At 40.6% G+C, this 22778-nt stretch overlaps 1 protein-coding gene and 1 pseudogene across 1 annotated transcript; one reads left to right on the forward strand and one right to left on the reverse strand.

Annotated features, from left to right (window-relative positions):
* Positions 1-1103: 1103 nt before the first annotated feature.
* ARMCX1 (armadillo repeat containing X-linked 1) lies at positions 1104-2983 on the reverse strand. The gene has a single exon (XM_056124175.1). It carries the CDS (start codon positions 2868-2870, stop codon positions 1500-1502), a length of 1371 nt encoding a protein of 456 aa, XP_055980150.1. The 5' UTR covers positions 2871-2983; the 3' UTR covers positions 1104-1499.
* Positions 2984-13784: 10801 nt separating this feature from the next.
* On the forward strand, positions 13785-13914 carry LOC130032703 (uncharacterized; annotated as a pseudogene).
* The last annotated feature ends 8864 nt before the right edge of the window (positions 13915-22778 follow it).

Consider the following 22778-nt stretch of genomic DNA (forward strand, 5'->3'; position numbering starts at 1 on the left):
ATGGCACCGTAGTTTAACGCATGGTCCATTCACTTTTCTGCCACAAGCTGCCGGACTCTGGACTAAGTCCTTTTGCCTCTGGAGCCATGGCCGTGCCGGAGAGTCACTCGTGGGGGGCAACTCTTTACGTCGGTAGGGCGTGAGGACGAGCCAGTACCGCCCCCCTTCCCATGAGACTGCAGTTGCCCCATCACAGCGGGCTCATATCTGGCTTTCCAATAAGTTCTGAGGCGGTGGCCACCTTGTATGCAGTCCAGATGCATTTCTACCAAAAGTCACTAGGTTTCGAGGTTTGTTTCTGAGTCTCTGGGATCATGGCTGTTAATCAGCTTGATCAGGAGCCAGAGAGGCCATTTGTAGGTGGCGACTTGGGGTCTCGCTGGGATGGGGAGGAAAGGGCTGGTTCCACCCCCATCTAGTGAGGCCCAACGTGTCTTGTCACTGCAGGCCCGAACCTGACTGTCCAGTGGCCTCTGGAGGATTGTGGTCACCGGACCTTCAAGGGGAACAGGCCAAGGCAAAAAACCTATTCCCACCTGGAGTGACCCAGCTCAAGTAACCTACTGTAGGAACAGGACACATTTCTACCAAAAGCCTTTGGGTTCCAAGATTTGTTTCTGAGTCTCTGGGATCATAGGCCAACTTCCACTCTTAAGCAAGATATCAACATCCATGCCCTCCTCCCACCACTCCTCCTCTTCCAATGCCCTCCCACCCCATTTTTTATCTACCCTTCATGCCCAATTCAGCTCTTTGCCCACCTCTTCCATGAAAACCTTTTCTTATTTTTGTTTTTTCATTACACCCAGCGGTGCTCAGGGATTATTTCTGGCTCTGTGTTCAGGAATCTATGCTGGCCATGCGCAGGGGACTTTCCAGGGTGTCAGGGATTGAACTCAGGTCTGCCATTCACAAGGCAAGCATCTTGCCCGCTGTACTATCTCTCTGGCATGCACTGTGAAACCTTTTCTGAGCACTGTACCAACAGCAGTTTCTGCAGTGATGTGAAGTGGCCATGATCAGAGGCTCCTCATTTCTGTTGGCATTTTCTTTGTTTACATAGATCCTGACTTTCCAAATAGATCATAAACTTAAGGACATGATAAAATTTCCTTTTCTGTGTTAAAACACAAATTTATTGGTGAAACACAAGTCTTAGTTTAACATATGTAAAACATTACAGAAGTACAGCATATTCACAATTAGCTCTATCAATTTAGGTAGAGGAAAGAGCAGGAACATCTCAATCTAGATTAATATGACAACATTAATAAATGCTTTCGTGTATAAACTAATATTTATTTGGCATCTTTAAAACAGTCTACTTTAAAGCAAGCATAACAACTAGCATCACTGTTGATCTGATATCTATTATTCAAAAATAGCAGCTAAAATTATCTCTGCCATATAAGCACAGTGAGTAACAAAAAATTATCAAATGCATTGTTCCCAGGTGTAAACTAAAAAATGTCTTAATATTGTTTAGAAAAGATCCCTATTTAGAGTTTGGTCAATACTTTGAGGACTTTTACTTTTACCACCAGATCACTGTGATTTGCTAATGCCTTGATTTTCTTAACACACACTCCAGATTCTTTAAATAAGAAAAAAAGGGAACTTCTGCTGAACTCCTTTCGGGATGTTGCAAGTCCTTCACTTTTTATGTTGTCATTTATATTCTCAAATAGGGTGAGAATATTAAGAAGAATCTCCCTGTCCCATTCTTTATTAAAGAGGGAAACCAGATCTGATGGCACTTTACAGGCAACCAGCTCTCTTGTCATGGCTGGATTTTCTGTAAAGTTTATAATTAGTTTCATAGTCTGAATCTTGGTAAAGTAATTTCCCAGAAATAACAAAGCAAAAAAGTCTGGAAAAGAATAAGACAGCAAATGTTGGTAATGATTGGTCACAGTCATGTTGGTTAACAGTCTTAGTCCAGCCATCTGCACAGGTGAGTCCACACGACAGATCATAGTATCATCACACACTTGGCTGATGTATGCCTTAATCTTACCCTGGTTTTCAGCATTCACACTCAAGTTATTTAGGGCATTGTAAGCCTTTTCCCTAATAATAGGGTCTCTTGTTTTTATCATTTTTGCAATGATTGGGAGACCACCCAGTTCACGAATGGCATTTTGGTTAAATGAATATGCTGCATTGTTACCCAAAGTGACCAAAGATACTTCTTGAATAAAGGGATCATTTGTTCTTTCCAGGATGTTAAGAACTTTTTGAAGGTCAGTAGCACCCAGTATATCATCAATTTTATAGGGAAAGTTGAATTTACCTCTGCGAACAGGCCAGGATGTAGGTAAAGTCTTTGTGCTTTTACTTTTGGACTTTCCCTTAGGTTTTCCACTTGACCTGCTCCCTGACTTGGTCCCATTCTTGGTGGGGTGGCAGCTTCCACCTCTGCCTGCTGGGAAGGGTAAACTTGGTGCAAGGGTCCTAGTCCCAGAGATGTTACCCAGCCTGGTCCCTCTGCCAGCCTTTGCACTTGCCTGTTCTTTTAGAGTGTTGAAAAGGGCCTTGGCCTTGGCCTCTAGGCCACCTCCACTCTGGACCTTCAAATTGGCTTCCACTTTTACATCCGGACTGGATTCAGATTGCACACCCACCTCCCTGCCCTTTGAGACACTCTGAAGTCTAGCTCCAGCCCCCACCCCTGCATTAGTTGCTCTCCCAGTTTCAACCCCAGGCTCTGAAATATCACTAGACTCTTCCTCATCTTCTTCATCTTCATCATCATCCCAGATTTTCTCATTCTCATCTCTTCCCCAGGTCAGTTTGTACACGCAGTAGCAGGCACCAGCCCCTATCACCACACCAGCAGCCACACAGCCAGCTTCCCTTGTACGGCCCATGCTGGGGACAAATGCTGAACCCCAGGCAGAAGAGTTTGTTCTGACCAGAAGTAGTGTGGTCCTCAGCTACAACTGGTAGATTCCGCTGCTGCTGCTGCTGCTGCTGATATAGCACGACCTGGTAATGGAGGAAAAGTAAGAGATCTCAGTCTCCTCTCTTTCTACTGTTGCGTGCAGACAGACCTCTGAGTGGGAAGGTATATAGAAAACTAATAGTCTTATCTCTGAGTGTTAATTTTGAAAATTGTTCCCACCTTCAGATTCTGCAACCTTGAGTTCAATCACCCCACCCCTGTATGTTAAATGTAAGACATCTAATAGTTGCATCTCTCACCTGACCTTTTAGAGGTCCTGGGTGCAGGAGCACCTCGAGGGCACCTTCAGTGGTCAAGCAGTTTCTTCCTTTTCTTTCTAGTCCTGTAGGGTACTTCTGTCCTGCAAGTCTGTGGTACAAAAGAGTGGGAAGGGTATGCTGAACACTCATGGGTTAGAAAGCAATGAATCTCCCAACTCCTCTTGAATCCCAGGCCCTCATCCCGTAGAATCCCAAATATCCCACCGAGATTATGCAGCTCCCTTCACAGAACTATAGATTTAAAATACATTTCGTCCTCCTGGCCTTTTTTGGCTCCCCTACAACCCTCCACCCCACCCCCGCCCTCCTTAAACTCTTCCTCTCAAAGTGACACCATACCCCCTGAACGGACAGAGAGATCTAGAAGCCAGACCTAGAAGCCAGATAGGTAAAATTACTAAGTCCCCAACCCACTCTAGGTTCCACTACCCCCATCGTCTCAGAGGTACCAGGAAGCTTCTCGCTCCCACCCAGGCTATTATACCAACTTCCACAGTTCCGGAGTAGTTTCCTTCCTCCCCCGTATCAGTTTCTGCGTCCAATAAATCTAAGGAGTGACAGCTGTGCTTTGTGGCCAGAACCCGAAGGACATTGTACACTAAAGAATAAACTGGGCCAAGGTATTCCCCACTTCCACCCCACGATTCTTGTCATACCCTCCCCCTCCCCAGCCAAGGTACTAGTCCTTGGCTAGTACCTACAAAAGCACTTGGGGGCGAGGGTTCAAAACGGTGTTGAGGGGAGGAGGTGATTAGAACGAGGTCCTTGCGCTAATCTGAGTTTGCAGTTTCCAACCTTCTCCACCCTCATGGACCCCCAAGCCGTACCACTTCCCTCACTCTGACCTACTTGTTTCTGGGCAAGTTCCCGCTTCTTCCTATATCTGGAGAGTCTCCACAGATGCAGACGGGGACCACCACGAAGATGACGAAGCGGAGGAGTACTTCGGAGAATCCCAGCACCAGCTCTTCCGAATTCAGGGTGCTGGTCGTCAAAAGGATTTCACCTTTTGATTGCTCACTCCACCCTCCTTTTCTCGGGACTCCGCTGACGTCAGCCGTCTTCCTGCAGAGCGTCCTCCCAGCCGGGCCCCCTAGCTACCCCCGCGCTCCGCCATTTTCCCAGCAAAAACCACACCCCTCCAGACCCACTAGCGAAGGGAGAGGCGGGGCGAGGAAGTAGAGAAAACCTGAAAAGCGCCAAGATCTAAGATCGAGCGATCTCGTCCATCCCCCTCCCCAAAGCATCTCCGCCGCAATGCCGAGCTGCTTCTCCCTGCCCCCACCCCATCCCTCCACGTGCCGTCCTAAAACTGCAGGGAGGTAGCAGCAAGCAGGAAGGGACTGCAGCCACCCGGGCCCTCCGAGCACCACGAAGGGCAACCTCACCTTTACCCCGAGCTGTGGGAAGGCTGGGCCAGAGTCTTTATTTCTTTATTCCTTTGCTCAATGTACCGCGGCGCCTACGGAAAGGCGGGAGAGAATGTCAAACGCACAGCCCAGATACTCTGGTTTGGCAGATAGCGGCACACCCGGCACAAAACCTCAGAATGCCCGTCCTCCCGGCTTTCAGGCTCCGAACGCCAAACGTTCCCCGCCCCCACCCCCCTCCCTCCGTCCCCGTCTGCTCCGGAGCGTCCCGGGAATCGGCCGTCGCCTCCCATCCCCCTGCCACCGAAGTCCACCATTTTTGTTCTTGGAAGGGCCGGAGAAAGTGCAAGGCGGTCGGAAGGCCAGCCGGGTCCCTTTCGGGCTCCCTCCGTCTGCTCCCCGCAGCGCGGGGAATCCCCCGCCAGCACCCATTCCCGCACTGACCTGCCAGAGTCGGGTCGGCTGCTCGGCCGCCCTCGAGGCACCGCGGAGAGGCAGCCGGATTGGAACAGCAGGATTAAAAAGAAGTCTGCACACGTCTGCTCCTGCTCACGTGAGGGCCACGTCACCCGTGAGCTCAGGACCCCAATTACCACTCCTACTACCAGAGAGCCAGCGGCTGGTCCTCCCGTTTTCTCCGCGCTACATCAGGTCCTGTCACTCATTTTCCTCTCTGCCTATCCTGGAGACCGAAAGTAGCCTCTCCTTTTAACTGGAATTTGCGTTTCTTTCCTTGGCTGGGAGAGACTGCATCTGCTCCCAAGTCACGTTGGTCTTTTTTTTAATTCCTTCTTTTCCTTAGAGAATTTTTTCCAGTTCTTTACTCCCTATAACCTCCTACCCCACTCCCACTCCCAAGCGGAAGTCGCAACATCCACTCCTTGCTCTACAAAATGGAATGCAGGGACTCAGAAAAGGAGTGGGAGTGCCATACTTTTACAAACTTTTCTGTTGGTTTTTAAATCATCAGTGCATTATTCTGATATTGATGAAATATCTTCATTTGGATAGAGAATTTAAGTGGAAAGGAAAACCCCCCAAAGTCTCATTAATTTCACTATTATTTATTTATAACAATAAAATTGTTATAGACTACCGCTGCAGTCAAAGAGCTTTCAGAGAATATTCAACTTTTTTATATTGAAAACTGGATTTTTAAAACATGATCTCTATGAATTCGTTCACAAAGAAATGACTATTCATGTAACAATGGTTATTCATGTAATAATAGATGCAAATGATTTTTTTCTATTTCTGGACCAACTTGCAATTTGATGAAAGAAAAACAACACTCATCTGTCTTGTTTGGTTAAAGAAAGGCATATATTCAATATCCAAAAGTTTTGATTGACTGTTCTGTGTGCCTCATATTATTTGGTGAATTTTAGAAACACCTGTCCTTGGATTACATTCCAGTCTTCTGAGACTGAAGCAGCTGAGTGTGTTGGGGATGCGTAAACAGTCTGTTCCATCCGGCTTTATCAAGAAGTAAGGGTGGAAAAAGCTGCTGCCTTCCCTCTGTGCCGACATACCAGAGCTTCTCACCCGCTGCGTTCAGACACCTGACTCTGTTGCTCACTGCAAATTAAATTGTGAACAAGTGTCCAAGGTTGTAAATGCTGTTACTCAGGTGGTGAATCTAAGTTAAGAGCCTTTGGCTTCTTCTTTTCTTCCCCAAATTTTCAAGAGGCAACTGAGGGATGCAAAGAAGGAATTACTATTCCCACACCATCCCCTGTTTCTTTCATGAAAACAGTCTTCCCCAGACACCTAGAGAAGTAACTGTTAAAGGCTTTGTTTTCTCTCCGCCTGCATTCACAATTCCTGAATGTACCTTTTTTCCTAATACTAACGATGCCTGCTATCACTTGGCCAGACATGCAACGTCTGGTTCTCTCAACTCTGGACTCCTAAGACAGAGTACCAACTATGCTATCTCTCTTGCCCCACTTCACACTACTGTGAGTGTGAATTTGTCATCGCTTTCACTACCAAACTTCTACTGCCATCCCACCACCAGAAGGACATCTCTCCTCATTTCTACACTTGATTTTAGCCAAAAAGGCCGAGAAGCATTCTCTCCTCATTTCCTGCACCTCTGACTTTCTCTTTTGTAACCACTATAGCTGTCACTAACATACTTTTTAATAAAAAGTTAAAAACATGCAAGTGGGAGCCAGACTGTTTATGCATCCCCAACACACTCAGCTGCTTCAGTCTCAGAAGACTGGAATGTAATCCAAGGACAGGTGTTTCTAAAATTCACCAAATCATATGAGGCACATAGAACAGTCAATCAAAACTTTTGGATATTGAATATATGCCTTTCAGAAGAGACCTTGGGACAATGATGAAAGGGTTTTGACATTGTTGGGGTGGGACATGTGGCAACACTACAAGTATAAAGCAATTGTAAAGGCATGTTTAAAGTCATGTTCCAAACTGAACGATATGAACAGAATAAAACAGCTGGCTGGTAGTGGTATTAATTGTAATAAATCTTCATTTTGAGAACTAATACAGTTATAAATTGAATCTCTCTCTGCATTTCAACTCATGATATTTAAGAAATTTTGAATTTGGAGAAAAAATCATATTTCTTGCTCATTAATATTATTCCCATTTTGTTGCTTGTGCTTTGTGAATGACTTATGCTTTATGATTATATTTTAATCATGTTGTTGCCAAAGAAAAAGTAATTATGTTATATTATTTTAGCAATCTTTCTTAATATTTATTTATAATAGTTTTGCAGTTAATACATTTTCTGCTGTGAAAATACCATCTTTATCTCTGTATCCAATTTTTATGCTTTGAAATTATACTGGATTAATATTTTATGCTTTTTTATACAATATGAATTGTACTGTTGACGTACACTTAAAGAATATTTGAAGACATTTTGTTTTGGTTTGCTTTTGGTTTTCCTTTGGACCACATTTGGCTGTGTCCAGTACTTAGGGCACCATATGTGGTGTTGACCTAGCCAAACCTAGGTCACATACAAGACAAGCATCTTACCCAATGTACTCTCTCTGGACACATTTGGTATTTTAAAAATGTCATGCAGGAGAATTTGGTTCATTACACTATCTGATTCAACTGTCAATGGAAATTACAAAGTCATAATAATGCAATTAATTTAATCAAAATATGAGTACAACAGCTAGAGGTTGTGGTCTAGAAACTGTAGGGTCCAAACCAGAGACATAGTGTAGGAGTTAAGGTGCTTGCATTTCATGTGGCTTACTAAAGGTTCAATCCCTCCATATATGGTGCCCTGAGCACTGGGAGAAATTTCCCCTGAGCATAGAACCAGGAGTAAGCTCTAAGCATCGTCAGGTGTGGCCCAAAATAACAACAAGAAACAATGGTGGTACATGATCAGAGTAGGTAGGAGTAGTTATAAAGAAAGCTCTCCCGTGTCCCAATGAATGAAGTTAGTATCTTAAATTCAAAACTTGAGAAATAACTATATAATTGTGTTATTTAGAGATAGATAATTAATGCCAAATTGAATTCATTATAAAAGTTGAAAGTGCACCAGAGAGATAGTATAGGAGGTAAGGCGCATGCCTTCAATGCAGCTGACCCTGATTAAGTTCCCGACACCACATACAATTGCCTGAGTACTACCAGGAGTGATACTTGAGTGTAGAGCCAGGAGTAAGCTCGGAGGACAGCCAGATGTGGCCCAACCCCCACTCCAAGTTAACAGTAACTGCTACTAGAGAGAGTGATAGAAGTAAGATACAGGGATGCTGTTGTTTTTCCATAGGAATCTATTTGTTAGTGACTTAATTATGTGCCCACAAAATTCATATGTTGAAGAAAAGGACATTTTACTGAATGTCGGAAAATGTTCACACACCATACATCAGACAAAGGCTGATATCCAAGTATATAAATAACTCATAAAATTCAACAATGAAAAACAAATCGCCCCATCAAAAATGTGGAGAACTGGCTCTGCCACAGAGGCAGAGTGGGATGGGGGGGACAGGGGGTGGGAGAGATACTGGAATCCGTGGTGGTGGGAAATGGGCACTGGTGGAGGGATGGGTATTTGATCATTGTATAATTGAAACCCAAGCACAAAAATTTGTAAGTTTACAAGTGTACCTCATGGTGTCTCACTAATAAAAATTAAAACATTTTTTAAAAATGTGGAGAACTGAATAGACAAGTCACCAAAGAAGACTTATACATAGCCAATAAGTAAATGAAAAAATACTTATTATCATTTATCACTGAAATTCAAATAAAATTACAATGAGATACCATTTCACACCACTGAGACTGGCTTATATCAAAAAGATCAGAAACAATCAGTGCTGGTGGGGCGAAAATCAGCCCTCATTTACTGTTGGTTTGAGTGTAAACTAGTTTAGCTAAAGCTGAATGGGTAATCAGTTTGAAAATTGAAGACAGAAATACCATGTGATCCAGGAAAGCTACTCTTATGTATCATTCAAAATAATAAAATCACTAAAAAGATATTCACACCTATGTTCATTGCAGTACTATTCATACTAGCCAAGATCTGGAAACACCCCAAGTACCCCATGAAAGATGAGTATATAAAAACAATGTGGCATAGGAGATGGAAAGATAGCTCAAAAGACTGGAGCACATGCCTTGGCATCAGGAGGCCAAGAGCTTGATCTCTGATCACCTCTGGTCTTCAGGACCATACCACTGATGGAGTATTGCCAAAAGTGGCCCCAGAGTCTATCTCCTTAACTGTCAGAGAAGGAAAAAAGAGAAATGTGGGGCCAGAGCAATAATGCAGTTGGAAGGGAGCTTGCCTTGCACACAGCCAACCTGGGTTCCATCCGTGGTATCCCATATGATTCCAGAGCATTGCAAGGAGTAATTCCTGAGGGCAGAGTCAGGAATAACCCCTGAGCATTGTCTGATGTATCCCAAAAACAAAACAAGGAGAAATATGAAATATACATATATGTACGTATGTATGTGTGTATATATATATTCATACATGCACATATAAAAAATTAAATAGTACCCAGCTGTAAGAAGAGCTGAAGTCCTGAAGTTTGTTAGCAGATGGACAGGATGGGAGGAAGTCATATTAAACAAAATAAGGCAGAAGGATAAAGACAAATACTGAATAATCTCATATGTAGGATATAAAGAAATAAAGCAAGGGAAGGTACAATATCTAAGGAAAACCAACCATTATGTTCTGACCACATAATTGAGATTACCAAGAGGAAGGGGAGTGGGCTAAGAGGGGTTCCATGGACAGTGGTGAAGGTATGTTGTCACTTTAATTGTGGAAATTGTTTAGTAAAATTATGTCCCAATATTTACTCCTTTGTAAACCAGTGTTACCTCAATAAAAAATAAATTACAAAAATTTACATCTTTTTGAAGTTCTAACTCCAAATGTGACTGCTTTTGTAGATAAGGCTTTTGGGGAGATAATTAAGATTAAATTGGATCATTAGAGTAGATAACTAATCTGGTGGATCTGAAGTCCTTACAAGAGAAAGAAAGAACAGATCATTTATCTTCTCTCTATGTTTCTTTCTATGTCTGTCTCTCTCTCTCTCTTTCTTTGTTAGTGCACAAAGAAGAGAAGTCATGTGTAGACAGTACAAAAAGATAACCATTTACAATCAAAGAGAGACCTCACCATAACCTAACTTTCATGGATTAGTGTCAGATTGCTAAACTTCAAGAATGGTGGTAAAATAAATTTTTGTTTTTCATTACAGGCTGTAGGATTTTGTTACAGCAGTCTGAGCAGACTAATATACAAGACTTGTATAAATTATTTACTTTTAAAACTATGTAAATATGATTTTTATTTTAAAAGTAAAAAATTGGGGGTTAGTATTTGGGTCATATGTCCCCCAAGCTGTACTCTGGGTTTACTCCTGGCTCTGCACTCTGGGATCACTCCTGGTGGACTCGAGGAACTATATGGGGTGCTGGGGATCGAGGTTGGGGCAGCTGCATGCAAGACAAGGACCGTACCTGCAGTACTATTTCTCTGATCCTGAGTTTAGAAAATAATTTAATTCTGACTGAACCCATACTTCAATAATTATCAATCACGTGTTAAGGACAGAAAATATGTATTTTCAGATATGCATGATCTCAAAGTAACTCATCCGGTTTATCCTTTCTCAGAAACTAAGATGTAATCCATGAAAATAAAATTGCAAACCAAGATAGAGGGAGGCAAGGGAATCAGTAAAAATAAGATCCAAGACAAAAGACAGATATTTCACTATGATAACAAGAAAATCCTTAAGCTAATATCCATACATTAAGCCTGGATAAAATCTCATGGGATGAATTAGGATACAGAAACTGATAGATTTCTACTGTGTTTGACTACTGGAAGAAAGTGTTTGCTTCCTAGGGCTGGAGCAATAGAACAGCGCATAGGGAGTTTGCTTTGCATGCAGCTGACCCAGGTTCGGTTCCCAGCATCCCATATGGTCCCCCGAGCACCGCCAGGAGTAACTCCTGAGCACCGCTGGGTGTGATCCAAAAATAAAAAAAGGAAAGTATATGCTTCCATTAGTATGTTTATTATTGGTTTATTTATGAATGCAAAAAAGCTAAGCAAATTAAAAATAAGTCAATAATGAATTCCAGATATATATGTTAGATAGTATGTGTATTAAATTCTACTGATTACTTGTAGGATAACAACTGTTACTCTTTTATTCCTATAAAATAAGTATTATTATAATTACTCATATGGAATATGGGTATGTGAGGCAGAAAGATGAAGAGATTTGCCCCAAATCATACAGTTAGTAAATGACAAAACCAATATTTGAAATCAAGTCTTCTATTTGCAGTGCTAATGCTATACCTTCTCATGACTTAATTGTGAATAATATTTACATAAACATAATATATGCACCGAGCATTGATTTAATGAAATACGGTGAACAGCAACAATTATTGCAAGATTATAAGTAACAATTTGGGGATAATTATGATTGCTTTCAGAGTGGGAGATAAATGACAGCAGAATTCTTTATTATAAAAAGACATAACTGATATGTAGCCATTAAGAATCAAAAAATAAAAATATATGCTAACACTGGTAGAGGGAATTTGATACTAGTGGTGAGTGAGATAAGTGTTGAAATATTATATACCTAAATCTTAACTATCAATAACTTTGCAAATCAAGGTTCTTTACTAAAATTTTTAAAGAAATAAAGGTATAAACAGAAAAATAAATGTCATATGAGAAGAAATAGTTTAAAAGTGATTGCCTCTACCACTCCTGGGAATATATCCCAGAGAGGCAAAAAAGTATAGTCGAAGTGACATCTGCACTTGTTTGTTCATTGCAGCACTGTTTACAGTAGCTAGAATCTGGAAAAAACCTGAATGCCCAAGAACAGATGACTGGTTAAAGAAACTTTGGTACATCTACACAATGGAGTACTGTGTAGCTGTTAGAAAAGATGAAGTCATGAAATTTACATAGAAGTGGTAATACATGGAAAGTATCATGCTAAGTGAAAAGAGTCAGAAAGAGAGGGGCAGACATAGAAAGATTGCATTCATCTGGGGAACATAAGGTAAGAAAATAGGAGGCTAATACCCAAGAATAGTAGCCGAGATAAGTACCAGGAGGTTTACTCCATGGCTTGGAGGCCAGCCGCACACACTAGGGGAAAAGGCAGCTCAGATAGAGAAGGGAAGCCCAAATAAAGGGTGTTGGGAGGATCCTTCCAGGATGGGAGATGCGTGCTGAGAGTAGACTATAGACCAAACGTGATTGCCACTCAATGCCTCTTTTGCAAACCACAGCACCCAAAAGGAGAGACAGAGAACAAAGGGGAATGCCCTGCCATAGAGGCAAGGTGGGATGGGGGGGACGGGGATGGGAGGGATATTGGGATCAGTGGTGGTGGAGAATGGGCACTGGTGGAGGGATGGGTATTCGATCATTGTATAACTGTAACTGAAACTGGAGCACAAAAATTTGTAAATCTACAACTGTACCTCATGGTGCTCACTACTAAAAATCTAAAAAAAAAATAAAAGTGATCGCCTCTACAGAGAAGTTCTGAGGTGGGTAAGGATGAAGCAAAGCTCGGATATATATATATATATATATATATATATATATATATATATATCAGATATAGAATACAAAATTATATATTTTATTGCATACATTCATATAAAGTTTTATATAGCACTGTAGCACTGTCCTCTCGTGATTCATTGATTTTCTCGAGTGGACACCAGTCAGGTCTCCATTGTGAGACTTGTTGTTACTGTTTTTGTCATATAGAATATGTCACGGGTAGCTTGCCAGGCTTTGCCCTGTGGGCGGAATACTCTCGGAAACCTACCAGGTTCTCCGAGAGGGGCGGAAAAATTGAACCCAAGTCGGCCGCATGCAAGGCAAACACCCTATCTGCTATGCTATCGCTCCAGCCCAAAGTTTTACATAGTTTATATATATATATAAGTTCTGATATATATCACTATATATGTATCTATGTATACCTATAGGTAAATGTATACCTATATATCTGTATCTATATCTATATCTATATACTCTCGGAAAGCTACCAAAAGTATGCCACCCACACAGGCAGAGCCTGGCAAGCTCCCCGTGGCATATTCAATAGGCCAAAAACAGTAACGATTACAGGTCTCATTCCTCTGACCCTGAAAGAGCTTCCAATCCTTGGTAAAGATGAGTAAGGAGAGGCTGCTAAAATCTCAGGGCTGGAGGTGTAGAGACATTACTGGCGCCCGTTGGAGTAAATCAACAAACAACGGGATTACAGTGATACATTGACATATATAGAGAGAGCCCGGCAAGGTACCGAGAGTATCTCGCCCACACAGCAGAGCCTGGCAAGTTACCCGTGATGTATTCAATATGCCAAACACAGTAACAACAAAGTCTCCAATGGAGACATTACTGGGCCCGCTCGAGCAAATTGATATATTTTTTTTTCCATAGCCAATGCAGTGGTGTTCAGGGGACACTTCTGGCTCTGCACTCAGGAATCACTCCTTGTTTGGGGAAACATATGGGATGCTGGGGATTGAACCTGGGCTAGGTGAGTGCAAAGCAAGTGTCTTACCCACAGTTCTATCTCTTCAGCACCTCTGCTATATTGCTATTGATGATATAAGCCTTATGGAACTTTATAGCTGTGAAAACTACATTTTTACAACTGGATTTTACCTCGTGGGGCCCAATGTGCAATTGCTACAGATAGCAAGCAGCCTCCTCAGTAGTGTTCACAGCCTGTCGCTTGTAGGAGTGTTCTCATAAACCTTGAAGACAGTCCTTTGTGGTAGACATTCCTATCTTCTTTCATGCTGGTTCCAGCTTCAGGCTCCAAACAACTATGTTGGGGGATTTAGAAAGTCCCAGATCAAAGTGACCAGGGTTCACATTGATCAATTCATAATGTTCATTCACCCAAATCTGCAGAACAAAAGGAACATGTGATTGAGGTTCTGCACTGGGCCAAGTTTAAGTTCCCCAGCTGCCAGATCTATATCTCCAAGAGGCGGGACTTCACCAAGTTTAATGCAGATGAGTTTGAAGACATGGCGGCTGAAAAGCAGCTCATCCCACATGGCTCTGGAGTCAAATACATCCTGAATTGTGTTCCTCTAGACAAGTGGAGACATCGCACTTCTGAGAGCCTTGGAGCTGCACCCTGCCCTCGAGTCCCCACACCCCATCCAGTCCTCATCACCCCATACCACCCATCTCAATAAACTCTACTTCTAAACTAAAATAAATAAAACAAATTTTATAATTGACCATATAATGGGACTCCAAATCTGTTGAAAAATGCACAGAAAACTTGAAAACTGATATGGATGAATATGTCAATCCTCCCTTAACCACAATTCTTTTTTTAATAAAAATTTAAAAAATTAAACAACTATGATTTACAAAATTATTGATAGTTGAGTTTTTGACATATAAAATTCTAGCATCAATTCCACCATGAGGGTGAACTTCCCTCCACCAGTTTTGTCAAGTTCCCTTCCACCGACACCCACTCCGCCCCCGCCCCCAACCTGCCACCTTGATAGGCATATTTTAAACTTTGTGGTAGTAGTTTGGATCTCCAATTTTTTTCTTTTTCTTTTTTACTGAATCACTGTGAGACAGACTCTTACAAAGCTGTTCAAGACTAGGTTTCAGTCATACACTGCCCCAACACCTATCCCTCCACCAGTGTACATTTCCTCCACCAGTGTCCCCAGTTTCCCTCCCATCACTCCTCACTCACTCACTCACTCACTCACTCACTCACTCACTCACTCATGCTCTCTCACTCCTTTTGGGCATTGTGGTTTGCAATACTGGTATTGAAAGGTTGTCAGGAATATCCCTTTACCTACTTTTAATACTCAGTTCTTGTCCAGACTGATCATTTCCAACTATAATTTTCATATTTGTCCCTTCTCTATCTTATCTACTTCTGCCCCCCCACACACTTGTGGTTAGTTCCAACCATTGACCAGTCCTCATAGCCCTTGTTTTCCTTGGTCTTGAATTATATTGGTCTTCTAATATATATTTTATATACCACAAATGAACTGCAGTCATTCTATATATCTTCCTCTCCTTTTGCCTCATTTCACTCAGCATAATACTCCCCATGTCCATCCATTTATAAGCAAAATTTATGACTTCATTTTTCCTAACTACTGCTAGTATTCTGTTGCATAGATGCACCATAGTTTCCTTATCCAGTTGTCTGTTCTCAAGTACTCAGATTGTTTCCAGAGTCTGGCTATCGTGAATACTGCTGTAATGAATATAGAAGTGCAGATGGTGTTTCTGCTGTATGTATGTTTTTTGGCCCCCAGAGTTTATTATCAAAGGTGGTATTTCTGGGTCAAATAGGAGCTCAATTTCTAGTTTAACTAACTCAATACTTATAATGAAGTCCTAGCTTCTAGTATTGTTCTGTTCACATATGGGATCTTTAAAGAAGTAATAAGGTTAGTTGAGGTCATATAGATGGATCCCTAACCCAATAACAACAGTGTCCTCTTAATAACAGACATTAGAGAGCTCAATCACTCTCGAGACACAACAGAAAAAAACGTCACATGTGGACACAGATATAAGCAGGGCTATCTGCAAGAGAATAAGAGAACTCTCACAGAAACCAAAACTTCCAGTATCTAACCTTGGACTTTCTAGCCATATCTGTGATAAAACATATTTTTATTGCTTAACCCACCCAGTCTATAGTATTTTTTCTATCAGCCTAACCTGACTTATTACAAAGACATTAATGTAAGTGAAATGAGCCAGTCACAAGAGGACAAATACTCCATTATTCCACTTATATGAGTAGTCAAATTTACAGAGACAGAAAATAGATGGAGTTTCCCGGGACTGAAGAGAGGAGGAAATGAGGAGTCAGTTTGATGAGTACATGATTTCACTTGGTAAAGATTAAAGGATTTCTAGAGATTGATAGTTGTAATAGCTACAAAGTAATCTGAATATACTTAAAATCAACAAACATTGCCCTTAAGATGAAAAAGAAGGTAAATGTTTTGTGAATTTTCCCACAATATTAAGAGGGAAAATATACAGAGATAATGTGTTGTAGTACTTTGGAGAGGCTGGATCCGTGTCATTTCTACAACCTTCCCTGGCTTCCTTGAGGCTCTGTTTTGAGTTACTCTATCTCACTTGGACCAATCTGTACACCCTAGGTCGTTTACAACACTAGAATAAGAATCTGGGGATTGGAGTCACAGTCAGATCCAGAACTGTTTCTGAAAAATCAATGAATTAATGAATTCTCTCTAACATCAAAATCTCTTCAACAAATGGTTCTGGGAAAACTGGATAGGCACATGTTTAAACAATGAAATTGGAATCATACCTCATACCATTGACAAAAGTAAACTCAAAGTGGATTTCAAGTCTTGAAATTAGACCAGATTCCATGAAATATTTTGAAGAAAACATTTGCAGAATTCTCCAAACTGACTGCAGAGGTGTTTTAAATTATATGACCACAGTGGCAAAGACAAAAGAAAAAATTAAGAAATGGTACTACATCAAATTAAAACAAAAACCTTCTGCAAAAGGGACAGAGTGATAGTATGGTAGGTAGGCATGAGCTAACCCGGGTTAAATTCACAGCACCACATTTGGTCATCTGAGCACTGGCAGGAGTGAGTTCTGAGCGCAGAGTCTGAGTAAGCCCTGAATATTGCTAGGTGTGGTCCAAAACCAAAAAGTAAATGAACAAGCTAACACAATAAAGAGAAAATCTTCTGCATAACAAAAAATCAAGTTATAATAAAAAGACATTATACCCTACTGAATGAGAGAAAATATTTGCACACAATGCATCAGGTAAAGGGTTGATATCCAAGATCTATAAATCACTCATAAAAGTCAACAACAAATATCAAACTATTCCATCCACAAATGGGGAAGGAGATGAATAGACACTTCCCCAAGGAAGACATATCGATGGCCAATAGGCATATAAAAAAAGTGCTCATCCTCATTCATTAGTAAAATACAAACTAAAACAAAATTGATATATCATCTTACATCATTGAGAATAGCACATATTATAAAGTTTAGAAACAGCATTGGACAGGTTGTGGTGAGACGAGAACCCTCATCTACTGTTGGTGGGAATTTCATTGGTACAGCCTCTATAGAAAGCAATATGGTGATCTCTCAAAATAACTCCCATATGATACCACTTTTTTGGCACCTAACTCCAAAACACAAAAACATTAATTTGAAAGGACAGTTGCACACCTATGTTCATCATCACATTTATTTCAATAGCCAAGGTATGGGAACAACCCAAATGTCCAAGAATGGATAAATGGATCAAGGAGTTATGGTATATATGCACAATGGAATCGTTCTAATAAAGAACAAAGTCATTCAATTTGCATCGAAATGGATGGAACTAGAATATATCATGCTGAGTGAAGTCAGTCAGAAGAAAAGGGATAGATAAGGAATGATCTTTCTCATATGTGGCACTTAAAGATACATAGCAAGGTAGCAGCAACAAATGGCCAAATGCAACAGAAAGGGAGAACTGTGCCACACAACGGATTTTATGATGGGGATGGTGTTGAAAGGTAGGGACATTGGGTCCTTGGGAGAGGGAGGTGGGTACAGTGATTGTGGGTATGGTGTTGGAATTATGTGCATGAGAAATCATTATTAACAGTATTGTAAATCACAGAATCTCAATCAATGAAAAAGTCTCTCCCTAACATCTAAAAATGTTCACTATTTCCATTAGAAATGACCACAAGGTCCCTCCACCAACTCTACAGTTTGAAGAATCCTACAACTCTTGCTCTTTGATCATATGTATTATCTTTCTTGCACTTGCACTTGCATGCACACACTTATTAAAGAACAAAAGGTGCCAAACTCACATGGAATCACATCATAATTCTTTGCACAGTGCAACTAGTAATTCTGAAGATCTGCACTTTCACTAAAGTTTTCAAGCTTTTCAGACTCCAGGAAAACACTCCTCCACTAGTTTCCCTGTCTCTCTAAACAAAAGGCCTTAAATAAATAAATATTACCTTAAATAAGAGATGGATATTATTTCAGGTTCGAGGGAAAATTTGAGAAGTGAATGTACTTATGGAAAAAAGCAAGCTAACTTGTCAAAGTTTTCTTTTCAGTTACATGAACACAATAGACCTAAGTTATCCTTTCTCAGTAATATCCATTCTCTTGTTCTATTTTTCAGATTGCGGTCAAGGCAGCAATAAAATTATTGTAGCATTTGCAACAAATGTGTATAAATACTTAAAAAATTGAAAAATAACAACTAATTAGTTCTGATATTAGGGTGGCTCTTGAATACACAGTTGATACACATACATAGAGATGTACCATGTATAAAGAGTTATCACAGATCGGATACCCTGGGAAGCAGATTCTAAGACAATTATTTAAGTATTGGAGGTTTTTAGGGAGTTCTCCTAGAATCATCAATACTTATGTAGGGGAAGGGAAGAAAGAAACAGGAATTAAAGAGGAAAAAATTAAATTTTAATTCATTAGCAATGGAATGCCTCACCATAGTCTATAGGGAATTCTGGAAATAGGATGAAACTTTTAAGCTATCTCCAATTGGGTCTAAAGAGTGATGCCTATTTATGTAGCATCAATAAGTTTAATATAAACTGCCTCAAAATGAACCAAGACATGATGAATAAGACACTTGTCTTCAGTGGATAGAATCCCCACTGGGGTTGACAACTAAGGGCTCTTGGAATGCAATATTGGTAAACACTGAATTAATTGCTAAAAGGAGCATAGGGAGGATAAGGCAGTGCCCACCATGGCCCGTCCCTTGTGTCTCTCAGAACTTCCTAAAAGTTCAGGGATCAGCTTTTTTCCAGGACTTTGGTGGACCTCTCTTCTTGTGGGGATATCTGGGATAAACTATAGCCCCCAACACTATAATTGTTAATTTACTTCTTCAAGTATCAATTATAGAGCACTATCACACTTAGAGTCTTAGTAGTTACCCAGTGCTATAGTACGTGCCCTCATTTCTGCTTACCATGGCTTTCTCAGACTGGAGTTGTTTCTCATTGTGATACTCACATACTTGGCCCGCCAATTTATGAGTAATGCTTGTGTTTTCTTTTCAGTTAGCATGTCAAAATATATCTGTTATGGGGCCAGGACTGTTACTTAAGTAGTAGGGTTCATACATGTGCAAGGTCCTGAGTTTGACACCCAGCATAACCCCCTGAGCACTTCCTGGTTACCCTGAGAGTCAATGGAAGTGCCCTATTCAGAAAAGGAGATTACCCCAATAAGGGCACAAGTGTATTATGAGGACAAGATACTGTGAAACAGTAGTGAAGGTCATGGATGATGTGTTACGACTATATAGGTACCTGTGCCCTTTAGTCTGGCTTGTGCTTGATCTTATGTAAAAAAAACTTCCATATTGTTTCTGGGCGTTTCCACTATATCTTCCTGTATCTGAAACAATATAGCTCATCATGGGTCAGTCTGGTTGCATAATCACTTTATGTCCTATGGTCAAGAATGTCACCTCTATCAAAATTATGTTTTTAAGTGCTATATAATTCTCTGTTGCATGTGGTATGCTTTCAACAACACAAATACTTCTAATAGCAAGTAGTTGGTTTATTATTTTTGTTCTGTTTTGTGTTTTTTTGAGGACCACATCTATCTCAAGAGTACTTCTGGCTCCACAGTGCCAGGGACCAAACTTAAGCCTTCCACGAGCAAAGCCTAATGAGCAATCGCTCCAGCCCATAAGCATCTTTCAATTCTGTAGGTCAGTGGCATGAGTGCTTGGAACTACACAGGGTCTGATATAGGGCTTACCTTATTTAAGCCTCTCTCAAAACTCAGATTTTGTGTCACGCAGTATATGGGTTGAAACTGATTTTATGTGTGAAATGTGTTGCTTGTACAACCCAAAGAAGTCTTCCAGGCATTGAGCTTACCTCCTCTTAGGGACTGTAAAATGTGCAACAATTTGTTCTTTATTTTGAAGGTGATTTCCTGGCATTACCTAATCTTTTCAACACCTAGCAGTTATACTTAATGCATCCAGAACAAAGATCTTTGTATGGCTAATCCCCTATCCTCTGTCTTGCACTTATTCAGTATAGTCCAATTAGAATGATATAATCACATGTTGGACTAATATTACATTCAGATTATCTAGATCTCTTCAGAATGTATTATTACAGCATACAAAGATGATAGTACAATCTCTAGAAAAACCTATAGATGTGTACTGTTAACCAATACATATATATATATGAATACAAACTTGTTCTAATGTTTCATTCTGTGGGGATGGAAAAACTCCACTGTCTAAACAAATCCAGTAAACTGGATACCTAACGCCATGTCATTCTGCTTTGGTAAAGATGTCGTATCTATGAAAGCAGCTTTACAGTGTTGCTCCTTGGTTGAGATCTCAATAATCTACTTTCACATGCCAGGCTCTATCCATGTTTTCAGGGATTTAAACTGATGAGTTAAATGGAGATCTGATGGGAACTATACCTTGACATTCTTGAGGTTTTCAAAGGTGGTACTAACTTCTGCCATGCCCCTTGGTTAGAATAGGTTTTTATTTGTTATCCTAACTGAGGAAGGGAAGGATATGTACAGAAGCTTCCAGCTGGCCCTCTTATTTTTAAATAGCTTTGATTCCACATAGGGACCAACATATAGCTTGTGCCAACTATCAAAATTTTCCAATCATGCATTCAGGGACCAAGACAGTAACCACTAGATGGGTTTGTTGACCCATTAGAGTCTCTGTGAACCTAATCTTAGTTGAGATCCGATCTATCTATCTATCTATCTATCTATCTATCTATCTATCTATCTATTGGTTTTGGGTTATTCTTGGCTCTGGTTATACCCCTCGATGCTCAGGGGTTATTCTTGGCTTTGTGCTCAGGAATTACTCCTGGCAGTGCTAGGGTACCATATGGATTTCCAGTGATTGAGTCTAGGTCACCTGTGTGTAACATAAACACCCTACCAGCTGTACTCCAGCACCTCCAGATACCATTTAATACTGAGTTCCTATCTGCCCATATTTTCACAAGGAACCGTGGTGACACTTAGGTCTCTGGATATTAAAATCAACTCAGAACCAAAGTCCATCAATCCTCATGATATGTTCATTTATCTTTCTCCAGTTCTCTGAGAAAAAGAAAGAACCAAAGGAATCACCATTATGCCTGTGTTCCTTGGACACTCATTCTCTACTTCCACCAGTATATACCAAAAACTGACCTTAAACAAGAAGATAGAGAAAAATGTGACTTTTTGTTGTGTTTGGACCACACTGATTGGTGCTCAGAGCTTACTGCTTGTTCTCTATTTAAGAATCATTCCTGGCAGTAGTTAGGGAACAAAATGGGAGGCAGGTAACAAAATCCAGATTGGCTGTGTGCAAGGCAAGTGCCCTACCTGCTGTACCTGCTCTGGCCCCACAAGTTGTTAGTTTTTATTGAGGTAAGTTCCTTTGAACTCCCAATCATCTTTGATTACTTTTGGTTAATCAAATTGAATACAGATTATTGGCTACTTATTTTTCCCGGAGCACTGTGTTATTGACCACCCATATTCCAGTAATTCCTTTTTAACTATATATTCACCAGGGACTCAGTGTTCTATGTAACATCTACATAGCTATCTGAAGGGCAGGTCTTCCTACTGCCACTTTAATCCACTCATGTTGATATTTACATCCACCTGATTTCTGACAGTTAAATGCTATCATACCACTTTGTTACTTCAGAACCATCATCACTTTTATCAGTGATTCTTATTCTGTAATATCCTCTACTGCTGTGATCCCTGATTAATAGTAATAAGTTTCCACAAAACTTCTTAGTGATGCCAGTACCCTTCTCATTTATGCATACCATATAGCTTTGGCAAATGATATTTCCTTTTGCCTTTCTTCATTTAGTCCACATGAGGGTTTTCTGTCCTTACATAATATATTTATCCCAACACTATAACTTCCCTGAGATTTTAGTCACTTCTTCCACCATTTGTCACAACTCTGGCATTTCATACATCATTTAATATGGACCATTGTCTTTTCCTATACTCTGAGGATCCATAACGTTTGCAAGTTTGCCTGATCAACTAGGGTCTTTGCCAAGATAAAGATTAATTCTGTATCAGTTAATTCTCCTATATTCAATTTTAAATTCCAGCTCCCATGATCAAATCCATGAGAGTTGAGTCTCAAACTTACTTCCTCAACACTACTTATTACTCACTAAGTCCTCCCACAACTTTCTGAGCAATTTCCTTTCCTTCATAGTATTCCCAGCACATCCCCTAGAAGTTTATGGTGTGACGTAACCCAACGTATAGGTCCAGTGATCAGGACTGGAAGTGAGGGCATATTTGGAGAAAAACACATATTAATTTTACAAGGGTGAAGGGTAAAGGTTCTGCATATTAAAGTAAGATGAAGTTCCAGCCATTAATAGGGAAAAGTGGGACGCTTATAAGTACCCAAGTGTTCTGGGAAATTAAGGATGTAACAAGATTTGGTGGGGGGCTCTCAACTAATGCTCAGAGTACTCAGAGACCACTTCCGATGATATTTAACCAACTGGGCCTAC

This window comes from Sorex fumeus, unplaced genomic scaffold, assembly GCF_029834395.1.
Source record: "Sorex fumeus unplaced genomic scaffold, SorFum_2.1 ptg000050l, whole genome shotgun sequence".
NCBI lineage: Eukaryota > Metazoa > Chordata > Mammalia > Eulipotyphla > Soricidae > Sorex > Sorex fumeus.

Coding starts and splice junctions, on each gene's coding strand:
- ARMCX1 (XM_056124175.1), bottom strand. CDS start 2,870: ATGGGCCGTACAAGGGAAGCTGGCTGTGTGGCTGCTGGTGTGGTGATA.